General features: G+C 44.3%; 1 protein-coding gene across 1 annotated transcript in view; it reads right to left on the bottom strand.

Annotated features, from left to right (window-relative positions):
- The window catches only part of LOC144752366 (E3 ubiquitin-protein ligase TRIM39-like), a 296,195-nt gene that overhangs the window by 119,121 nt on the left and 158,643 nt on the right, over window positions 1–18,431 (bottom strand). Inside the window, exons 4-5 of the mRNA XM_078640300.1 lie at window positions 18,123–18,145; window positions 15–124 (exon numbers count right to left, since the gene is read on the bottom strand). Of these exons, the coding sequence (XP_078496426.1) occupies window positions 15–124; window positions 18,123–18,145 (133 nt within the window). The remainder of the gene's footprint in view (window positions 1–14; window positions 125–18,122; window positions 18,146–18,431) is intronic.

Here is an 18,431-nt window from a genome sequence, read left to right as displayed (position 1 = left end):
CCAAAGTTAAGTACCTTTTAATTCCAAGAGCTTCTCCTGAAGTGAGGCATCTTCTCCAATGCTCTGCAAAGTCTTCTCCACAATGTCATCTTTCTTAGGCTTCAAAATCTTCACTTCATCACACCTGAGAATCAGAGAACAACACTGTAGATGACATTTAAACTTTACACCTGAGTAGTGTTTGGGGGTAAGGGTTTAGTGTTTCTAAGCTATGAGATAATTAAGTGAAAAAGAAGAGAAATGTGAGAACAGAAATTCTCTAACATGAGATACCTGAGGGTTATCTGAAGCATACCAGGTGGTAAGCATTCATCTTTTCTGAAGACACAAATTGAGGAGGACGAATGGACATGCATGGATGCTAATGAGATGAATGCATACCTTCTAAGGTGCAACAAGAAATGGAGCTGGAGTTTGTGTAGTATCTTTTGCTTGGTGAGCATCTCTCTGTATCAGTGTAATATGAAGATATGAGAGTGTTCTATGAGGACTTAGAGTTGGCTGTCACAGATGAAAGCAGAGGCTGGGCTTGTACATCTACTGCTCTTGCTGGGGGTTTTACAATTATGTAATAGGATTCTTGAGGGTGACTAGAAGGAACACTTATGCGGCAAGGATGGGATGACTTGTATGTAATGCAAAGAAAAGTGAAGCTTGAAGGTAGAGATGATCTGGGCTCAGACCAGTACTTTCACCTCTCGGTTAGACTACTGCAACGGTCTGTATGCTGGGCTAAATAAAGCTGCCCTTCACAAACTGCAGATGGTACAACATGCCGCAGCCAGGCTTGCTCTAGGTTGGACAAAAAGAGCTTCAGCCTCTGCCGCGCTAAATGCATTACACTGGCTCCCAATACAAAAGCGTATTTTGTTCAAAGTTCTGACAATCTCCTTTAAAGCCTTTCACCATCAAGGCCCAGCCTACTTACAAAAATACTTCAAACAATGCCATCCTGTACGTGAACTGAGATCTTCATCATCTAATCTGCTTACCGTCCCAAAATTCAGACTGATAACGAAAGGTGGCAAATCCCTATCTGTGATCGGCACGAAAGCATGGAACAAACTTCCTCAATCTCTTCGTGCCGCTAACACAGAAGTTAGTTTCAGAAAACAACAAAAAACATGGATCTAATCACTACCAGACAAACTATGCCAAACCTTAATATGATCCTGTCTCCTCTCTTGTACGGTCTAGTTTTTTCATCTGCTAGACTCAGGAAGTCTCAGCGCCAAGATACTCTTCGGAGTGATAGTGCGCTATACAAGAACCCATAACATGAACATGAACATGAACCATCAGAACCTGAAATTTACAAGTGTCTGTGTTGTGAAAACCCACAAGTGCCATGTTTCAGGCTCTGAAGTTAGGCTGACTATCAACAGTACCCACAGTTCTCCATCCAGTGTAGTGTATATCAACTCTGCAACTATATATTGTACAGCAAACACAAATACAAAATATATATGGCAACACCTACCACGAGCAGCACAACTTACAGTAAGTGGCCAAGAATGGTGTAGCCCTTTTATTTTTTTATTATATAAATTTAGTATTTATTACAGGTTTCAATATTACTGTTATTTTTTAAGAGTACATACAACTTAGGGGCTGTGGGCCCTTGATGGAATTGCTGCATCCAGGCAGGGTTCACACACCTGGACATGAGTACTGACTCTAAGGTGGTAGGGTGAAAAAGGGTCCATAATTCCTTCCTGTAAGTTATTTGATAAACATATGTGGTCCCTTTGGGACATCCATGCATGATCTAGTGTATCAGGGGATGATCTACCTGTCCCCCATTTGTTCATACTCCCTTTTTACCAGGATTTGTGGACACAGCACTGAGCCTTAGAATGTCGCTTGCAACATACATTTTCTACCAATCAGAGCTTTGGGGTAAGTGAACCGCAAACCCGAATTGGACAGTGGGAGTTAAAAGTTCACTAATCCAATGGGGTTACGTGGATAGTCTGTGAACAAAGATTCAAGGAGTTTCTACAGATTTACCGTCCAAATATCTCTAACTTTTAACCAAGTAACTATAGCTCCCACTGCTGTCCTGCACAGTGTTGACATTAATGATGTCAGTGGCAGTGATAATCTCAATAATATCACAACACATGTCTGAGTGATAGAATATGTGAGGTAATTAGCAGTGCAGCGTGGCAAGGGCTCAAGTTATCGTGAATTTAGTGCGAAAGTTATAGGTATTTGAGATAATTATAACTGATGAATTTCAGTGGTTTTGTTTCTTTAAAATGGTATATTTTAACTTACGTTCTCAACAATGAGAACGTCGCTTTAACATAAGGTAAGATGTCCATTGCTGTGATGGCATGGGGTTGGAAGTAGAGCCTTGGCCTGTGACCAGGGGCTCCGCCTTTCTCCCTGGAGGGGCCCAATTCCCCACTGAGCACCGCCTTCGGCTGTGGAAGGTTGTGGTTGAGCACAGTGCCTTGCTTCTGGCCAATCCATGCACCCAACCTCCCACAGGCACCCATCCCCTCACTGTGCATAGGCTTCGGCATGCATAATGTGAGTATGGGTGCAGGTTGTGGTCTGAGGCTGGACGGCATGAGTTTGGGTGAAAGGGCTGGCCTGCAGACAGATCCTACGCCCTGCCTAAAGTAGTCGCGCACAGCTGACTGTTTGTAACAATACAAAGGATGTTACTTTCAGTAAGGCAGACATATTGTCTTTGCCAAAAAGTCACCAATAATAATAATCAAATGTGTACTTCATAAATTCAAACATTGTAATGATTAATAAAAGTGATTGTCATACAATATTTTCATCAAAACCTTTTATCAAATAACATACCTTGTCTTTGAACCTTTCTTTTAAAATCTTTCATGGTGCAAAGGGAAACCATCCAACCAACCTCAAGAGGTTCCAGAGCCCGAGTTGAAGACCATACAGCCTTAGCTTGGTGTGCTTTAAAAAAAAAAAGTAAGCTCTCAATGGCCCAGGAGACTTATTGTTTAGGTCTCGCCTATGCAGGGCACATGCGCTGCTAGGAGAGATACCTGTAGGCATCACCACAGCTTTCCAGGCAAAAACGTGCATGCGTTGCATTGCTTGCAATGCAACGTGTGCACATCTTGGCGATTTCCTTGCGGGAGCGTGCAGCACCATATGGTCGCACACACCCGCAAGAAAATCGCGCAGGCACTGTCCCCCTGTTGCCGCACGAGGCGCGCACTTTTTTTTTTTTACAGATAATCGCTTTCACGGCCGCGCGGCTTTACTGCTGCGCGGCCAATGCTTGTTATACTGTTAAGAATCGGCAACAATAGGTCAAGCAGACATACACGTTGTCGAGGCAGAGCGGAAGCGTACGGCCTCCAAAAACAACAAGCACACAATTAGGAATTTGCGTTCGAACAGGGAGTTTCACCTCAATTCCTCGAAGTGATTACAAGCCACTAAAACAAATATAAAATGGGGTGTCTTTTGGGGTAACCACATCAACATTTAGATGAATGAGTCCTGCATGGAAGCAAATCCAGATAACCACCTATTCCTTCATCGCCGTGTACTGCGACAAAAGACCTCTTGGGGTTGTTCGCGGCCTCACAAAAACTACAAGCGCGACCACCCAATCTTAAATCCCTCGGACTGATTCCTATACAGTTGACGTTGACGCTGTCTGGGACGCCACAGCACCCCTCACCCACCTCAAAATCAGCTATTAAATTCAAGACGTGTTTACCTGTCTCACCGCGATACAGGAGCCTCCTCTCACCGTCAGACGTGGTTTTCGCTAGTCGTCTACAGAAATTCTGCGCCGGTTCAATTTGAAGTTCTGACATCTCAACCTGCCAATAGCTGTGCGATAAGTCACCATTGTATGTTGTTCCTCGCTAGCATCTTTGGGAAATGTAGTTCGCCAATCACGCTGCTGGGGCTAGAGGCATTACAGCGAAACTACAAATCCCAACACAGAACGGGCTTTCACCCCGGCCAGTAGGTTCCTTCAATAGTTTTGAAAACAGACGAATATGTAGCTAAATTACTACATGAATGTCAAAACATCAAGCTGTTTTAGACTATCAAAGAAAACCTACGCAAATCATTGCGCTCTCTATAAGTAGAAGAAATAAGAAATCCATGTTTCAAAAGGAAGAATTTTTAAAGGGCGCGGCAGACATTACATTTTGGTGGAGGGGGTGGGAGGATGTTTAGACAGACTTGGGGAGAGCTGAGCCAGCCGTCTGTCTTAGCTCTAAAAGCCGAAACCTTAGCCGAACCTTCAAGGCAAACAAGCATTGGCATAGCCAATAGGTCTCGCTTTTGGGACCTTATAAGTAGTTAGTTATGAAGCACAAAATCCTTGTTTCAATAACATCAACTGTTGCCTGGCTAAAAACGTATAAGGTCCCAAAGGCGAGACCTATTGGATCTGCTAATGCTTGTTTTTATTGCAGGCTCCTACAACATAAAAAAATGTTTTGTGGTGCCTTAGACTCTTCTGTGGCACAAAAGCAGTAAGAACATATCCACGTCATTCAAACCCAAGGGTATTATGATGTGATTCTTTAAATTATTTTGTCATTTGAGATGTCATCAGTGATGTCACTGACTATGTCATGAGTGTTGTAATATGTTGTTATTGTTATTGTTAGTGTGGGTTTATATAGCGCCAACTCACCGGCAGGTCTCAGGGCGCTTTTGACCACAAAACATAACAGCCTAATCAGCGACGGGGAAAAGAGTGGAAGTTATACTGGGCTTAGCGCTGCTCTGAACAAGATGGTCTTTAGGATCTTACTAAAGTGGAGCCTGTTTCCATCCTTGCGAAGAGCTTCAGGCAGTTTATTCCAGATCCTAGGCAGCAGGGCCGAAAAAGATCTTCCACCTTTTGTATTCAATTTAAACCGTGGACACACAAGGAGGACATAAGCAGTTCTTTGCGGGATCGTAATTTATAGTTAGCTTAGGTAACTGTAACTGCTGAATTTTACTGGTTTTGTCCAAGGGAAATCTGAGCCTAACTGTAACGTCTGTGTAACCTTTGTTTTTTTCTGTGAATTTCTAAGATTTTTCAAAATATATTTAATAACTATAATGTACCTTTAGCCTTTTTTTAAGTGAATTTCTAAGTTCTTTTAACTGGTAGTCACGTTTGCATAGATGGAGAAAGGGGGCAGGCCTCTGACTAGCTCGCAGGAATCCTGCTGTAAGGGACTTACTGGAGGTAACAGGAGGGCTTCTTGGCCCCCAACATAATAAAAATAATCATAATAATAATAATCCATATTTATAAAGAGCGAACATATCACCCAAGGTGTTTGGGGACTTTGGCGAGATTAAGTGAGCTATTACTCAGAGCCATATGGTGCTGAGCTGAGCTGCCACTGGGTATTCAGTCCTGAACCCAGTGCTCTGGAGTCAGCTGCTCTGGCCACTGCGCCACACCTCACCCTCAGCATCCACAAGGACTTAATTACCCAACCAGTATTGTGCAAGGAGGCGCATTTGTGGAGTGGTTGAAAAAGGGGGCGGGTCTCCAAAGTTCTCTCATCATTTCCACTGTGTTGTGGTAAATAAATAATTAATTACCGGTTCTATTTTTGACTATAATCAATAAACGGGTAGCTCAATAAATAAGAGTCAAGATACGAGGTAGCTGGAGTTGACAGGCTTTAATCAAGCATAAAGGACTGGAACAGGACAGCCTGTACGGGAATGGGATGGCAGCTGCCGGGGGCAGGATCTGGGAGCATAAGGGATAACTTTTAATAACAGTGCACAATATTTATAGTTAAACAAATACATTGCATTCAATACAGTAGGCGTAGCAGTAGGCGGAGTTTGTAGCAGTCGCGAAAGATAAGGCATAAAATGATGTAACAAGAAGGCGTGTACAGGGCGTATACATAGACATGTGATGTAAATGTAACAGAATATGTCATAAATGGGGCGGAAACATGGAGGGGGCTACCTGAGCAGCTGGGACCTCTAACGCGCGCAAACTGACAATGACGTGTTACTAGGAAGAACTGGGGGCTATGACTTCTGCGCTAGAAGAGGAGACGAAAGTCTGGAGTGTCAGAGCGACATGTACCTAAAGCCTATCTAGTATCTGGTGTTTAGAGAACATGTTGATAGAATCCAAAAGTTATCAGGGTAAAGGCTAACAGACACTAAGACTGGGGCATGCATTATTCTACATGTAGTGCTTGTGTGAGGAATATTCTATGAATATTAATACAGTATTTCTCTTACATGGAGACATAAAGGCTAGACCATGACGGAATCTATTGATGCGATTCAGTAGCTTAGGAATGCAGAGAAGGAGAGCTGGACTGATAACTAGAATCATAACATACTCTTGGCAGACTGGGAGGCAGAGCCAGGCCGAGCCGGGCACTGCGAGGCATGAAGTAAGTGAAGGATCAGGGATACAGGTGGGGGCTGTATCGCTCCTCAGAGAGGGTTCAGGAGACAGGAGCTGAATCTGAGTCCGGGCCCTTTTGAGGCCTAGAAACGGGGACAATTCAATGAATTAACGTGCACACTGTAAAACGTGGCAACGTAGGTTTACATAGGCCTGATATTCGTTGTATTCACGAAGGACTGGAAACTGGCATACTAGAGATGGACACAACTATAATTGCGTCTTTAATCGATCAGAAGGGAATACATGCATATCGATCATGCACATATAGCATAAGATGGGGAACACGTAGGCACATATAACATGGCAAAATTTACTTTTCCACATTCCCTCCTTGTGCCCTACGTTTCCATCAGGAAACATCAATATTCATGATACCATCTATCATTTCATATAGCATCATTTGCTCGTCTCGAATTGTCTTAGAACGGGACTTAGGACTAGGGATACAAGAGGTAGCACAAATGCCGCAAATCGCAGGGCCACATTGTATACAGAGGCAGCAACTGAATATGATCATTACTGCAATACCTAGGAATGACAATACTTTCCATCCCCAGGCAGATATGATACTCCAGAGCCAACCGGACCATGTCCAGGTGCCTGGATTCTGGTGTAACTGATGGGCAATTTTATGAAGTCTGGTTATAGCTGAATAAACAGACGGCGCGTTATTAGGAATGAAAATGCAGCAACTAGATCCGATGACTCTACATGCTCCTCCTCTATCGGCCAGTATGACGTCAAGAACGAGACGATTTTGGAGCACAACAAATCTCATAGCAGATTGCTCTTCAGTTAAGTTACCTAGAGCAGAAGTAGTCTCATTCACTACTGCTTCAAGGGTTCTGGTTAGTCTACGTATTAACTTACTATTCTGGATAGGTCCTATAAAGAAGAAGAAACCTTTATTGAAGTCTGTATACTGTTCTAGAGCAGTTTCAGTTTGATCGACAATTGGGGACTCAATCTCCCTTCTATGTCTGACGTGTACTAGATGTGTGTTTCTATGATAATCAGATGGGGCTAGAAAAACTGGTGGCAGTAGGAAGGCAATGTAACATGTTCCATCCCAATCGAGGGGCAGACGAACATATGCGGTCTGACCACAAACAAAATAAGAATGACGTGAGGCTTTAAAAATAGATTTCCCACTGTCACTATACTCGACAGTAGTAGTACAATCACTATGTCCTACATGTGCGGAACCATTCTTTCTGACACATAATTCGCCTTTGACTGGTAGTACTGAAATAGCAGGCAAATCTGGAGTAGTATCAGACTGAACATTCAGGACCATAAAATTCGAAGAATAATTACCTAAATTATAAACTTCATTTTCTAGATCTAACCCTGTTCTATGGGAGAGACCTTGCTTGTCTGGAAAACATGTTCTATTCAGAAGGGACATGTCATTGGAGGATGACGTTAGCGTGGACCATGCTCCACACGAACCATTATGTGAAAACGGATAAGGAAAGAGTGGCAGAACTCCCTTCGGTGTCTGGAAAGGGGGGAGTCGACCACACACCCAACAATTAGTGGCATTGCTGGTCTGGTGTGAATAGTGTAACATTCGGATGAATGTGTTATTACGCATAATTTCAAAAAGGGGGTGGTGATGGACAGAGTATCTGAGTTAATCAGAAAACTCCTACCCAGTCAACAGATCAGGGCTTGATCCATTACCGTTTTTTAGCTCACTGCACCATCCCAGTTCAGAACCTGGCTATATGCAAATTAGTCTGTCCCTGGCCCAGTGCATCATGGGAACAGGGCAGACCAAACTACCAAGCCAATTCTTCACTGGAAAGGAAACAAGCTTCCGGGGACCGGTTTCTGGCATTACAGCCGTCTTCGGCCCGGCTTGCTTGTATCCTGATGGTGCAATGAGCAAGGGACTCATGTCTATTACGCATAGCAAGACGATAGGATAACTCGTGAGGAGGCAGATCACTAAATGTGTGCTCTACTGTAGCATTAGAAAACATATTTACATGCGAAATTGGAAAACATAAATGCAATGCATAACTTGTGCAGGTAACCATCAAACTTAGAAACAATAGAAAACTTAGAAAAACGATACATCTGATAGAGTTTTGACTAACTCTCTCACTATGGGGGTCTATCTCATACATGTCAGATACCTGTCTAACCGTTTCACCCGAGGGGGACTTAGACAATTAAACTGGCTGACCTATTTTACTAGACCGGAGCTTTAACTTATACTCCTGCTGTGGAGTTTTCTCTAACAGAGGAACTTTCAGTTCGGGATTTAAATCAATGTCTGGTTTCAGGCAGTCTTTAGAAATGGAACAGTCTTTAGAAATGTCCTTTAAAAATGTCTTTTTCCGGACTCCAGGGAATTTCTTGATATGCGACAGATGGACCCATCCCTTGCGGCCTTCCAACTTCACGGCCGTGCGGGTGGTCAGAAGGACAAGTCTCGGCTCCTTCCAACGAGGCTCCAGCGGACTTGAACGATCAAAGTTCCTTACAAGTACAAGATCTCCTGGAATGACCTCATGTGGTTTCACTTCAGTATTGTCTGGAAATGCAGCGGCAACCTGCGAACGACAAGAGTGTAGGGCAGACATCAAGGAAGCTAGGTAATCTGTCAACATATTACTGGAAACATCTGTAATACTGCGGGGTCTAGGTGTACCCCACATATTTGGGGGGCGGCCGAATACGACCTCATAAGGGGACAGACCTGATCTGGAATGTGCAACCATCCTCATGAAGAATAAAGCAACTGGCAGGGCTACTAGCCAGTCTACACCTTTCTCTTTACATGTCTTAGCAATACGGATTTTCAGAGTTTGATTATGTCTCTCTACGAGACCGGCTGCTTCAGGATGGCGTACACAATGGAACTTCCACTGGTACCCTAACAAAAGGGAAACATGTTTCATCAACTCAGATGAGAATGGCTGGCCGTTATCAGAATACACGACCCTAGGGAGTCCATAACGGGGGAAGAATTCATGAACCAACTGCTTGGCAGTGGTCGCGGCTGTGTAATCTGGAACTGGATATGCTTCTGTCCACCTGGACAAAGCGCATACAACTACAAGGACATATTTGAAACCTCGACATCGCTCCATCTGAATATAATCCATCTGGAGGACTTCAAAAGGGTGGTCAGGAGGTTGGAATCCACCTTGTTCCACCGGGACACTTTTACCTGGATTGAACTGGCAACATATCATACAGGTACGGACTTTCTGCTTGGCTGCAGCTCGTAAGTGCTTGTTGAACCAAAGGTTCTGGATACTGTCTAACATAGCCTTTTCTCCTAGATGTGCTGGACTATGTGCGGTATGGATAATGACTTGAACCATAGAGTCGGGGAGAAACCATGTGGCTTTTCCTTTCGTCACCCATCCTTGATCTGTCTGGACCCCTCCTTGTTCGGACCATTTCTTGATTTCTTCGGGAGTAGCATGTAACTGTATGTCTATGACATCTTGTGTAGGGTCCTTAACTGTCATACATGTAGTCGGATCTGGAGTGGATGTCTGTGTCTTGTTAAATGGAATGTCTGGTGTCTGAGCAGTAAGCTTGGCTGTTCGATCTGCTAGATCGTTACCTTGGGAAATGATGTCAGTAACTTTCGTATGTGCCTTGCACTTCATGATTGCGATAGCTGTCGGTAAATGTATTGCATCTAACAGAGCTTGAATGAGGAGACCATGCTGAATCTTGGTTCCATGAGAAGTCATGAAACCTCTCTCCTGCCAGAGCACTCCGAAGTCGTGTACAACTCCGAATGCGTAACGTGAATCTGTATATATGTTCACTTTCAGGTCCTTGGCACGTATGCAGGCTTGGGTCAGAGCAACTAGCTCTGCTGCTTGAGCAGACAGGGTGTCAATACGGTGTGTTTCAATAACTTTAGTTTAAGTAGTCACTGCATACGCGGCTACTAGTTCTCCTGTACTTGTTCTCATACATGAACCGTCCACATAAAGTGTCAGGTCGGGATTAGGTAATGCAATGTCTGTCAGGTCTTGTCTTGGCTTGGTCATAGTGTTAACAACTTCCACACAGTCATGTGTGGCAGGATTTGAAGTAACTGACGGTAACAGAGTAGCAGGATTTAGAACGTTGCAGCGTCTGATTTCTATGTGTGGCTGGAACAATGTCAGTTCATAACCTGTTAAACGTGCAATGGTCAAGTGTTGAGTCTGGGTTCGGTTTAAAAGAACTTCCACGGAGTGTGGAACTTGTACTGTCAGGGAGTGTCCTAATACTATGGAATCACTTTGTCTGATTGCTAGGGCTGTGGCTGCAACTGACTTGAGGCACGCAGGCAGAGCCTGGGCTACTGGATCTAGTGTGCTCGAAAAATAAGCACAGGGCTTGTACTGTCCCGCTTGATATTGTGTGAGAACAGATAATGCAGTACCATCACGTTCTGTGACAAAAAGTGTAAAAGGCTTACTGTAGTTCGGTGTAGCTAGAACAGGTGCTTGGCATAAGGCTTTCTTTAATTCATTAAAAACAAGTGTATGTTCCTGGGTCCAAGGGAGGACAGTCGATACGGCTGCCTCCTGTGTCGTTAACTGTATCAGTGGCTTGGCTAGAAATGCATATTGAGGAATCCATTGTCTACAATAAGAAGTAAGGCCAATAAAAGCACGTACCTCCTTCTGTGTCTTGGGCTGTGGAAGACTCGCTATTAACTGGATACGGTCTGGTGTCAACTGCCTACCCCACTTGGACAGTAAGTGGCCTAAGTAGATCACTTGCTGGACACAGAATTGAAGCTTCGAAGGGGACACCTTGTACCCCATCTCGGCTAGGAAATACAGAACTGTAAGTGACGCACGCTCGCAGTCACGTTCAGAACGGGCTGCGATCAGTAGATCATCGACATACTGGAGCAGGGCAGTGTCAGTTGGCATGTGAATATTGTCTAGTTGTCTCTTAAGTGCTTGACTATAAATACTAGGACTTTCTGTGAAACCTTGAGGAGCTCGTGTGAATTTATAGCTCCTTCCATTTAAACAAAAACCGAAAAGGTACTGGCTGTCTGGATGAATCGGGACACTGAAAAATGCATTCTTGAGGTCTATTACAGTGAAAAATGTAGCTTCAGAATCAATGGCTGTCAATAGGGATGAGATATCTGGGACTACTGGATACTGGGGTATGATACATTTATTAAGCTCTCGAAGGTCAATCACTAATCGATATACTGGAGGTGCATTTGGATCAGTACGTTTCATGACTGGAATGATAGGAGAATTACATACATTGGAGTCAGTTTCTACAACCACTCCTTGAGCAATGAGCTCGTCAATAATTCTGGATAAGGCTGCTACAGCCTCAGGTGGCAATCTGTACTGTCTGATTCGTGGCAAGACTATGCCTTGCTTGAGAGTCACACGATGGGGTGTAATTTGCATAAAACCTACATCAGTTGGACCTTGCGCCCATAAATGCTGCGGTACATTTGACAATCTTGGATCAAAATCACGTAATTCATAGTGACCTTTAAAGTCTCTTAAAAACAAACGGATTCCTTCTGGGGAACAGCAAATAACTGCACCTAATTCTTTCAATGTTTTAATACCTAACACATTTTCTGGACATGACTTCGTAAGTAACAAATCAGTAGTTCGGGACAATGGACCAACTTCTAGAGTAACTGGCTTTGATATCTCGTTTACAACAGGCTTTCCTGAAAATCCAAGGGAAACATTTCTAGAGCCTGAGAGCAGAGCCCCTGGAACCTCGTCATGACTGATAGTAGTCCTACTTGCCCCTGTATCAATCAAAAACTTTCTGTCTTTCCCTAATACTTGACTGTGTACATAGGGACCCTCTTGATCTACAGGTATCTCGATGAGAGGCAAGCCTACCTCCCTCTCTAGGCTGTTTCATGAATACTGTTGATATTCTGGATACTCTGACTGGGCATACTGGTACATCTGCTGTGTAACATGCTGTGTTGCAGCGATAGGCTGCGGTGCTGGAACTGTCTGTTGTGCATTCTGTGGTGACTGAGAAGTCTGTGAAACTTGTTCTTGTCTAGGCGGACGTGGTCTTTCTTTAGTTTTACCAGTGGCTATGTTGTGTTTCAGAACTGCACACTCGTTTATAAAATGACCTGGCTGTTTACAATAATTGCATGTCCCTTTAACGGGAGCTGCAGGATGACTGGCTTGATTCGGACCCCTCTTCTGACTGTCTTGTGGAACAGATTGTGCAACTAATACTTTCATTTTCGTGTCTTTCATGCGTCTCCTTTCGTGTTCTTGCTCTTCCCTGATTCTATTCTGGTGGTACTGGAGCATCTGTAACATTTGTGAAGGGGTACTAGCTTGCCAGGTACTTTCGACTTTCAAAACTCGATTTTTAACTTGTGGGCTTGATTTCTCGACTAGTTTAGTAACAAAAAGATGAGGGTATGACTCGCTACCTGTCTTCAGACCACTGTTGATAATGAAACATTTTTCGAATCTAGAATAAAAATCACTAGTATCTTCATCCTGTTTCTGTTTACATGCTGAGATTGCATCCCAATCTTCCTTTTTCGTGGCTAGTAACCTTGGCAAAACTTGAATTAATAACTCGGGCAATTCTTTACATTTGTCCCCAAGACCGGTACCTGGTACTCGTATTTTATCTTCAGCTTCTAGAGCTGTCCAATCAATCTTTTTCTCTCCCACCTCCCATTCTTTTTCCTTGAGTTTTTCATATACCCCTGCGGGCAACAGGACCTTTAGCATTTTAATGATATCTGGATACGTGTATTCTCCCATACGGAGCATGTCTTTTAATTCTCGATGGAACCCTGCTGGATCCTTGTCGTGACAGGGAATTAATTTCTTCATCTCTAAGAGTTCCATCTTTGTGATAGGGGTGTAAACAAATACTCGTTGCATTTCACCATCCGGTGTCCTAACTGGATGTACTTCCCGTAATGGATGCTGTCTATCTATGTAAAACGGTTTACTCTCTGGAGGTGAGACGTGAACAAAATGCGGATTCAGAAACGTTCGATATTTGTGGCGCTGTTCTAGAATGACACTAATTAAATCGGTACCTAAACCTTTCCATCTATACTGGAGTAACTCGTTCAAAACATCATGTAACGGACCTGGATCAGAATGTTGTCCCTCATACAGTGTAATGAGGTGCTGGATCATATACATACCCACCAGTCGCTGCTCGGCTGGGGGCAGTTTCAGAAACATTTGTGCCACTATTTCGTCTGGAAAAGTGGTAGAATCAGTAGTCCATCGGACTGCTGATCGGGCTAGTTCTTGTTCATGCATGGTACTAAGTTCACTATAACCGATTCGTGATTTCAGGATGTGATCGGTAACTTGAAATACTTGCTCTAGATTCTCTTGTTCTAGTGCTGGAAGGTGAAAAACTTTCTTGTGTTCTAGGCGTGAATGTCGGTCGGGAAGTCTAGTTTTACCTACATACGCTATTCTGGCGGTATTCTCGTCTTCTACTTCTTCAGTATCAGTGATATCTTCTTTCTCGCTTACTTGTGCTGCTTTGCGTTTCTCGTGTAACCTTATTATTTCCTTACGAATTTTCTTGTACATACTCTCTATACAACTAGGTGTCCTGTGTCTTCCCTCGGCTATATTATCACTCCACCTTGTCAGGACTTTCATTTCGATCGGATCTTTAGTCGGACAATCTTGTTCCCTTACTAAACAATTGATTAAAAACTTTAATAGCATGAGCTGGGTCTCAGCTTTCCTTAGAGACATGATTTCGCCAATACTTTCTGGATCTTCTCCTGTACGGATGAAACGATATATTCTGTCTAGATCTTCTTTCATATTCGGTAGGGTGTCCAAATACTCGGTCACCCGTCTTACACGCAATGAATATATAACCATATTATCATCCCCTGGGACTGGATCATAACGGCATTCAGTAAGAGCTCGTTTAATATCTGCAACGGACTGATGTTTGGGCGTACGCTGTAACGCACGTTCATGTAACTCGACTAATGTCAGACGTTTGTGTGGCGGCGGGGTACCAGGAGGACCTCCCCCCGCGGCCCCTAAACTGGAATCGTCGACTGATACTCTTCGTGCTGGCAGAGTGACTGATGTAGCGGGAACTTGTATTACGGGCTGGACCGGGGGTACCGTAACAGGTGCTGTAACAGGTGCCCCGGTGGCTGGAGGAACAGGAATTACATTATTTACAGGAGCTGGCGGAACAGGATTTGCATATTCTGGGACTGTGTCGTCCAAATAGGACGAGAGAAAAATATCAGCTGCGGTCGGTTTGTGACGTAGCTTAATCGGAACTAATGGCGGCGGAAAATTACATGGTGCTTCCGGGGTTGCTTTTGGCAAGCCCTCAGCAAGAAGAGGATACATACCCTTAATAAGGGCATTTCTCTGTCTGTCTGATTGTTCGGTTTTAACTCGTTCACCTATTTCGATCAATTCCCTTTCTTGGGCTCTTTCTGAGGATTCTCTACTTAATTCTAACTTTCTGATTTCTTTTTCGGTTCTTTTATGAGATTCTTTGCGCCATAACTCGATGGCATCTTTCTGGGACTGTCTGGATTTCTTTTTCCATAATGCTTCTTCTACTCGCATGATGCACTCGGCATCCCATGTACCTGATACAGGCCATCTATATTTCTCTTCTAACTCCTTGGTGTACTCCACCCATAAATCTAGATATAATATGGCACTTATGCCATGCTTTTGATACATAAAATGACCTGGACTGTCCCTAGGCGGGACAGGAACTGCTTCCTCGAGCAGACCTTTTCTAGTTCTTAACTGACGTAATCTTGAGAACAGAGGCATGACTTAGACTGGAGTCTGGACACAATACAATACACGATAAACACAATAATAACTTGAAAAACGAATCATTCATACCACGACATTGAAAACACATGGAATAACATTTAAAATAACAGTTCGGACAGAATACTACCTGGAATACTGAAAACAGAGCACATGAATTTCTCGAGAACAGAACTTACTAGAATGACTAGATGCACTGCTAAAACAGTACGAAACTTACCGGTCCCATAAAGAGACACGTCAGGACCCGCATCCACCTAGGTGGACACTTCGTGTTGGATCTGTGTACCCAAACCCACGGACCAGAGACAAATCAATTGACCCTGTCTAGATACTACCCCAGCAACGGTACTCACCGGGCAGCAAGAACGGAAGGCCTCGGACTGGACTGGACTGCTACGACGACGGACGGACGAACTTCGGACTTCAGTTACAGGTGGGCCTCCGGATACCTCGGACCTTGGACTCTCGGCTTGGGCTCTGGTCGGGACTCGCCGCGTTCCTCCACCGCCTCGTCTGGACGCTGGACCGCAACCTCCGTCTCCTCCGTGGGCCTGAGGGATACTTGAAGCAGAAATATCTGCACGTGGCCGGTATGGTTCCGTCACGGCTGCAGAGGATCAGGGGGCTTGCGTGGCTTCTCCGGCGCGTGGGGAAAGGGCAAGTCCCTATTCGCGCGCCATTATGTGGTAAATAAATATTTAATTACCGGTTCTATTTTTGACTATAATCAATAAACGGGTAGCTCAATAAATAAGAGTCAAGATACGAGGTAGCTGGAGTTGACAGGCTTTAATCAAGCATAAAGGACTGGAACAGGACAGCCTGTACGGGAATGGGATGGCAGCTGCCGGGGGCAGGATCTGGGAGCATAAGGGATAACTTTTAATAACAGTGCACAATATTTATAGTTAAACAAATACATTGCATTCAATACAGTAGGCGTAGCAGTAGGCGGAGTTTGTAGCAGTCGCGAAAGATAAGGCATAAAATGATGTAACAAGAAGGCGTGTACAGGGCGTATACATAGACATGTGATGTAAACGTAACAGAATATGTCATAAATGGGGCGGAAACATGGAGGGGGCTACCTGAGCAGCTGGGACCTCTAACCTAGTGGTGCGCGCAAACTGACAATGACGTGTTACTAGGAAGAACTGGGGGCTATGACTTCTGCGCTAGAAGAGGAGACGAAAGTCTGGAGTGTCAGAGCGACATGTACCTAAAGCCTATCTAGTATCTGGTGTTTAGAGAACATGTTGATAGAATCCAAAAGTTATCAGGGTAAAGGCTAACAGACACTAAGACTGGGGCATGCATTATTCTACATGTAGTGCTTGTGTGAGGAATATTCTATGAATATTAATACAGTATTTCTCTTACATGGAGACATAAAGGATAGACCATGACGGAATCTATTGATGCGATTCAGTAGCTTAGGAATGCAGAGAAGGAGAGCTGGACTGATAACTAGAATCATAACATACTCTTGGCAGACTGGGAGGCAGAGCCAGGCCGAGCCGGGCACTGCGAGGCATGAAGTAAGTGAAGGGTCAGGGATACAGGTGGGGGCTGTATCGCTCCTCGGAGAGGGTTCAGGAGACAGGAGCTGAATCTGAGTCCGGGCCCTTTTGAGGCCTAGAAACGGGGACAATTCAATGAATTAACGTGCACACTGTAAAACGTGGCAACGTAGGTTTACATAGGCCTGATATTCGTTGTATTCACGAAGGACTGGAAACTGGCATACTAGAGATGGACACAACTATAATTGCGTCTTTAATCGATCAGAAGGGAATACATGCATATCGATCATGCACATATAGCATAAGATGGGGAACACGTAGGCACATATAACATGGCAAAATTTACTTTTCCACAGTGTGAGACTTACTGGAGGTAAGAGGAGGGGTAGTTGGCCCCCAGGACCCTCAGCAGCCAAGGGGACTTCACCACCCCCACCAACAGTGTACCAGGAGGCATGCTTGCCGACTGGTAGAGAAAGGGGGTATGACCTCCAAAGACCTCTTCGAAATCCTGCTGTGTGGGACTTACTGGAGGCAGCAGGAGAGCTTGTTGGCCCCCAAGGACCCCCTGCAGCCAAAGTGTCTACATTTCCCAACCAGCAGTGCACCAGCAGTGCACCAGCAGGTGTGTTGGCGGAGTGGTAGAGAAAAGGGGAGTGGCCTCCTGTGACTTGCCAGTCCTTTTTAAGAAAAAAGATTTTTTTTTTAGGGGAGGCGGAGGGGGGCTGCATGGCCCTCCTTCCTAGGATCAATTTAGACTGCAGGGACCACATCCCCCGGCGCCATGCCTTTTTTAAATGGGTGTGCTGTGCGGCCCACCTCTCTGGGCTGATTTTTGCCCCAGGGAACCCATGTCCCGGGACCTGACCTTTTGAAAAAAAAGTCAAACATTTAAAAGGAGGGGGTCCAACGGCCCCCCATCTCGGGATGATTTTCGACTCGGGACCCATTCCCCTGGGGCCCACCCTCTAGTATGGGTGCCCTACCACACCCTGGGCAACAGGAGGGGTAGTTAGCCCCTAAGGACATCCTTGGAGACCTATTACCACTCTTGTCACTTCCAGTAAGTCACAAATAGCGGGATTGCTAAGAGGTCTTCAGATGCCACAACCCCTTTCTCCAACACTCTGCAAACAAGCCTCCTGGCGTGCTATTGATTGGGGGGTGAAGTTCACTTTACTGTTGAGGGGCTTGGCGGAGAAGAAGCCCTCCTGGAACCTCCTGTAAGTCCTGCACAGCGGGATTCCTGAGAGCTGGTCTTAGGCTACACCATGTAATTGTAAAAAATAAGAAATACCATATTAATTAACTGCTGTATAGTATAATTATTTGAACTTAAAAAGAGTGCTGGAAAAACAAATTGACAAACATAAGTGAACTTACCTCCTTAAAATGTTTTTCACATCCTAGAGAGAAATGAAGAAAGAAGAGAAGGTAAATATGCAAACATGCATACACTGAAGCATTCATTTCTATTGTAGATTGGCCCTGATCTGTGATTGGAGGAAATGAACCATCTAAATATCAGAGAATACAATAGAAACAACATATCTTCAACATTTAACACTTTTATTTTTCTGACTAATAGTCGTTTAGTCTCAGAACAACCTGACCATATCAGATCAGGCAAACTTGCAATAAATACCAACGGTGGATCCGTGCACAATGGGAGTTTACTCAGGTTTCCTTTAA

This window comes from Lissotriton helveticus, chromosome 5_1, assembly GCF_964261635.1.
Source record: "Lissotriton helveticus chromosome 5_1, aLisHel1.1, whole genome shotgun sequence".
Taxonomy (NCBI): domain Eukaryota; kingdom Metazoa; phylum Chordata; class Amphibia; order Caudata; family Salamandridae; genus Lissotriton; species Lissotriton helveticus.
This window is presented reverse-complemented; position numbering and strand designations above follow the sequence as displayed.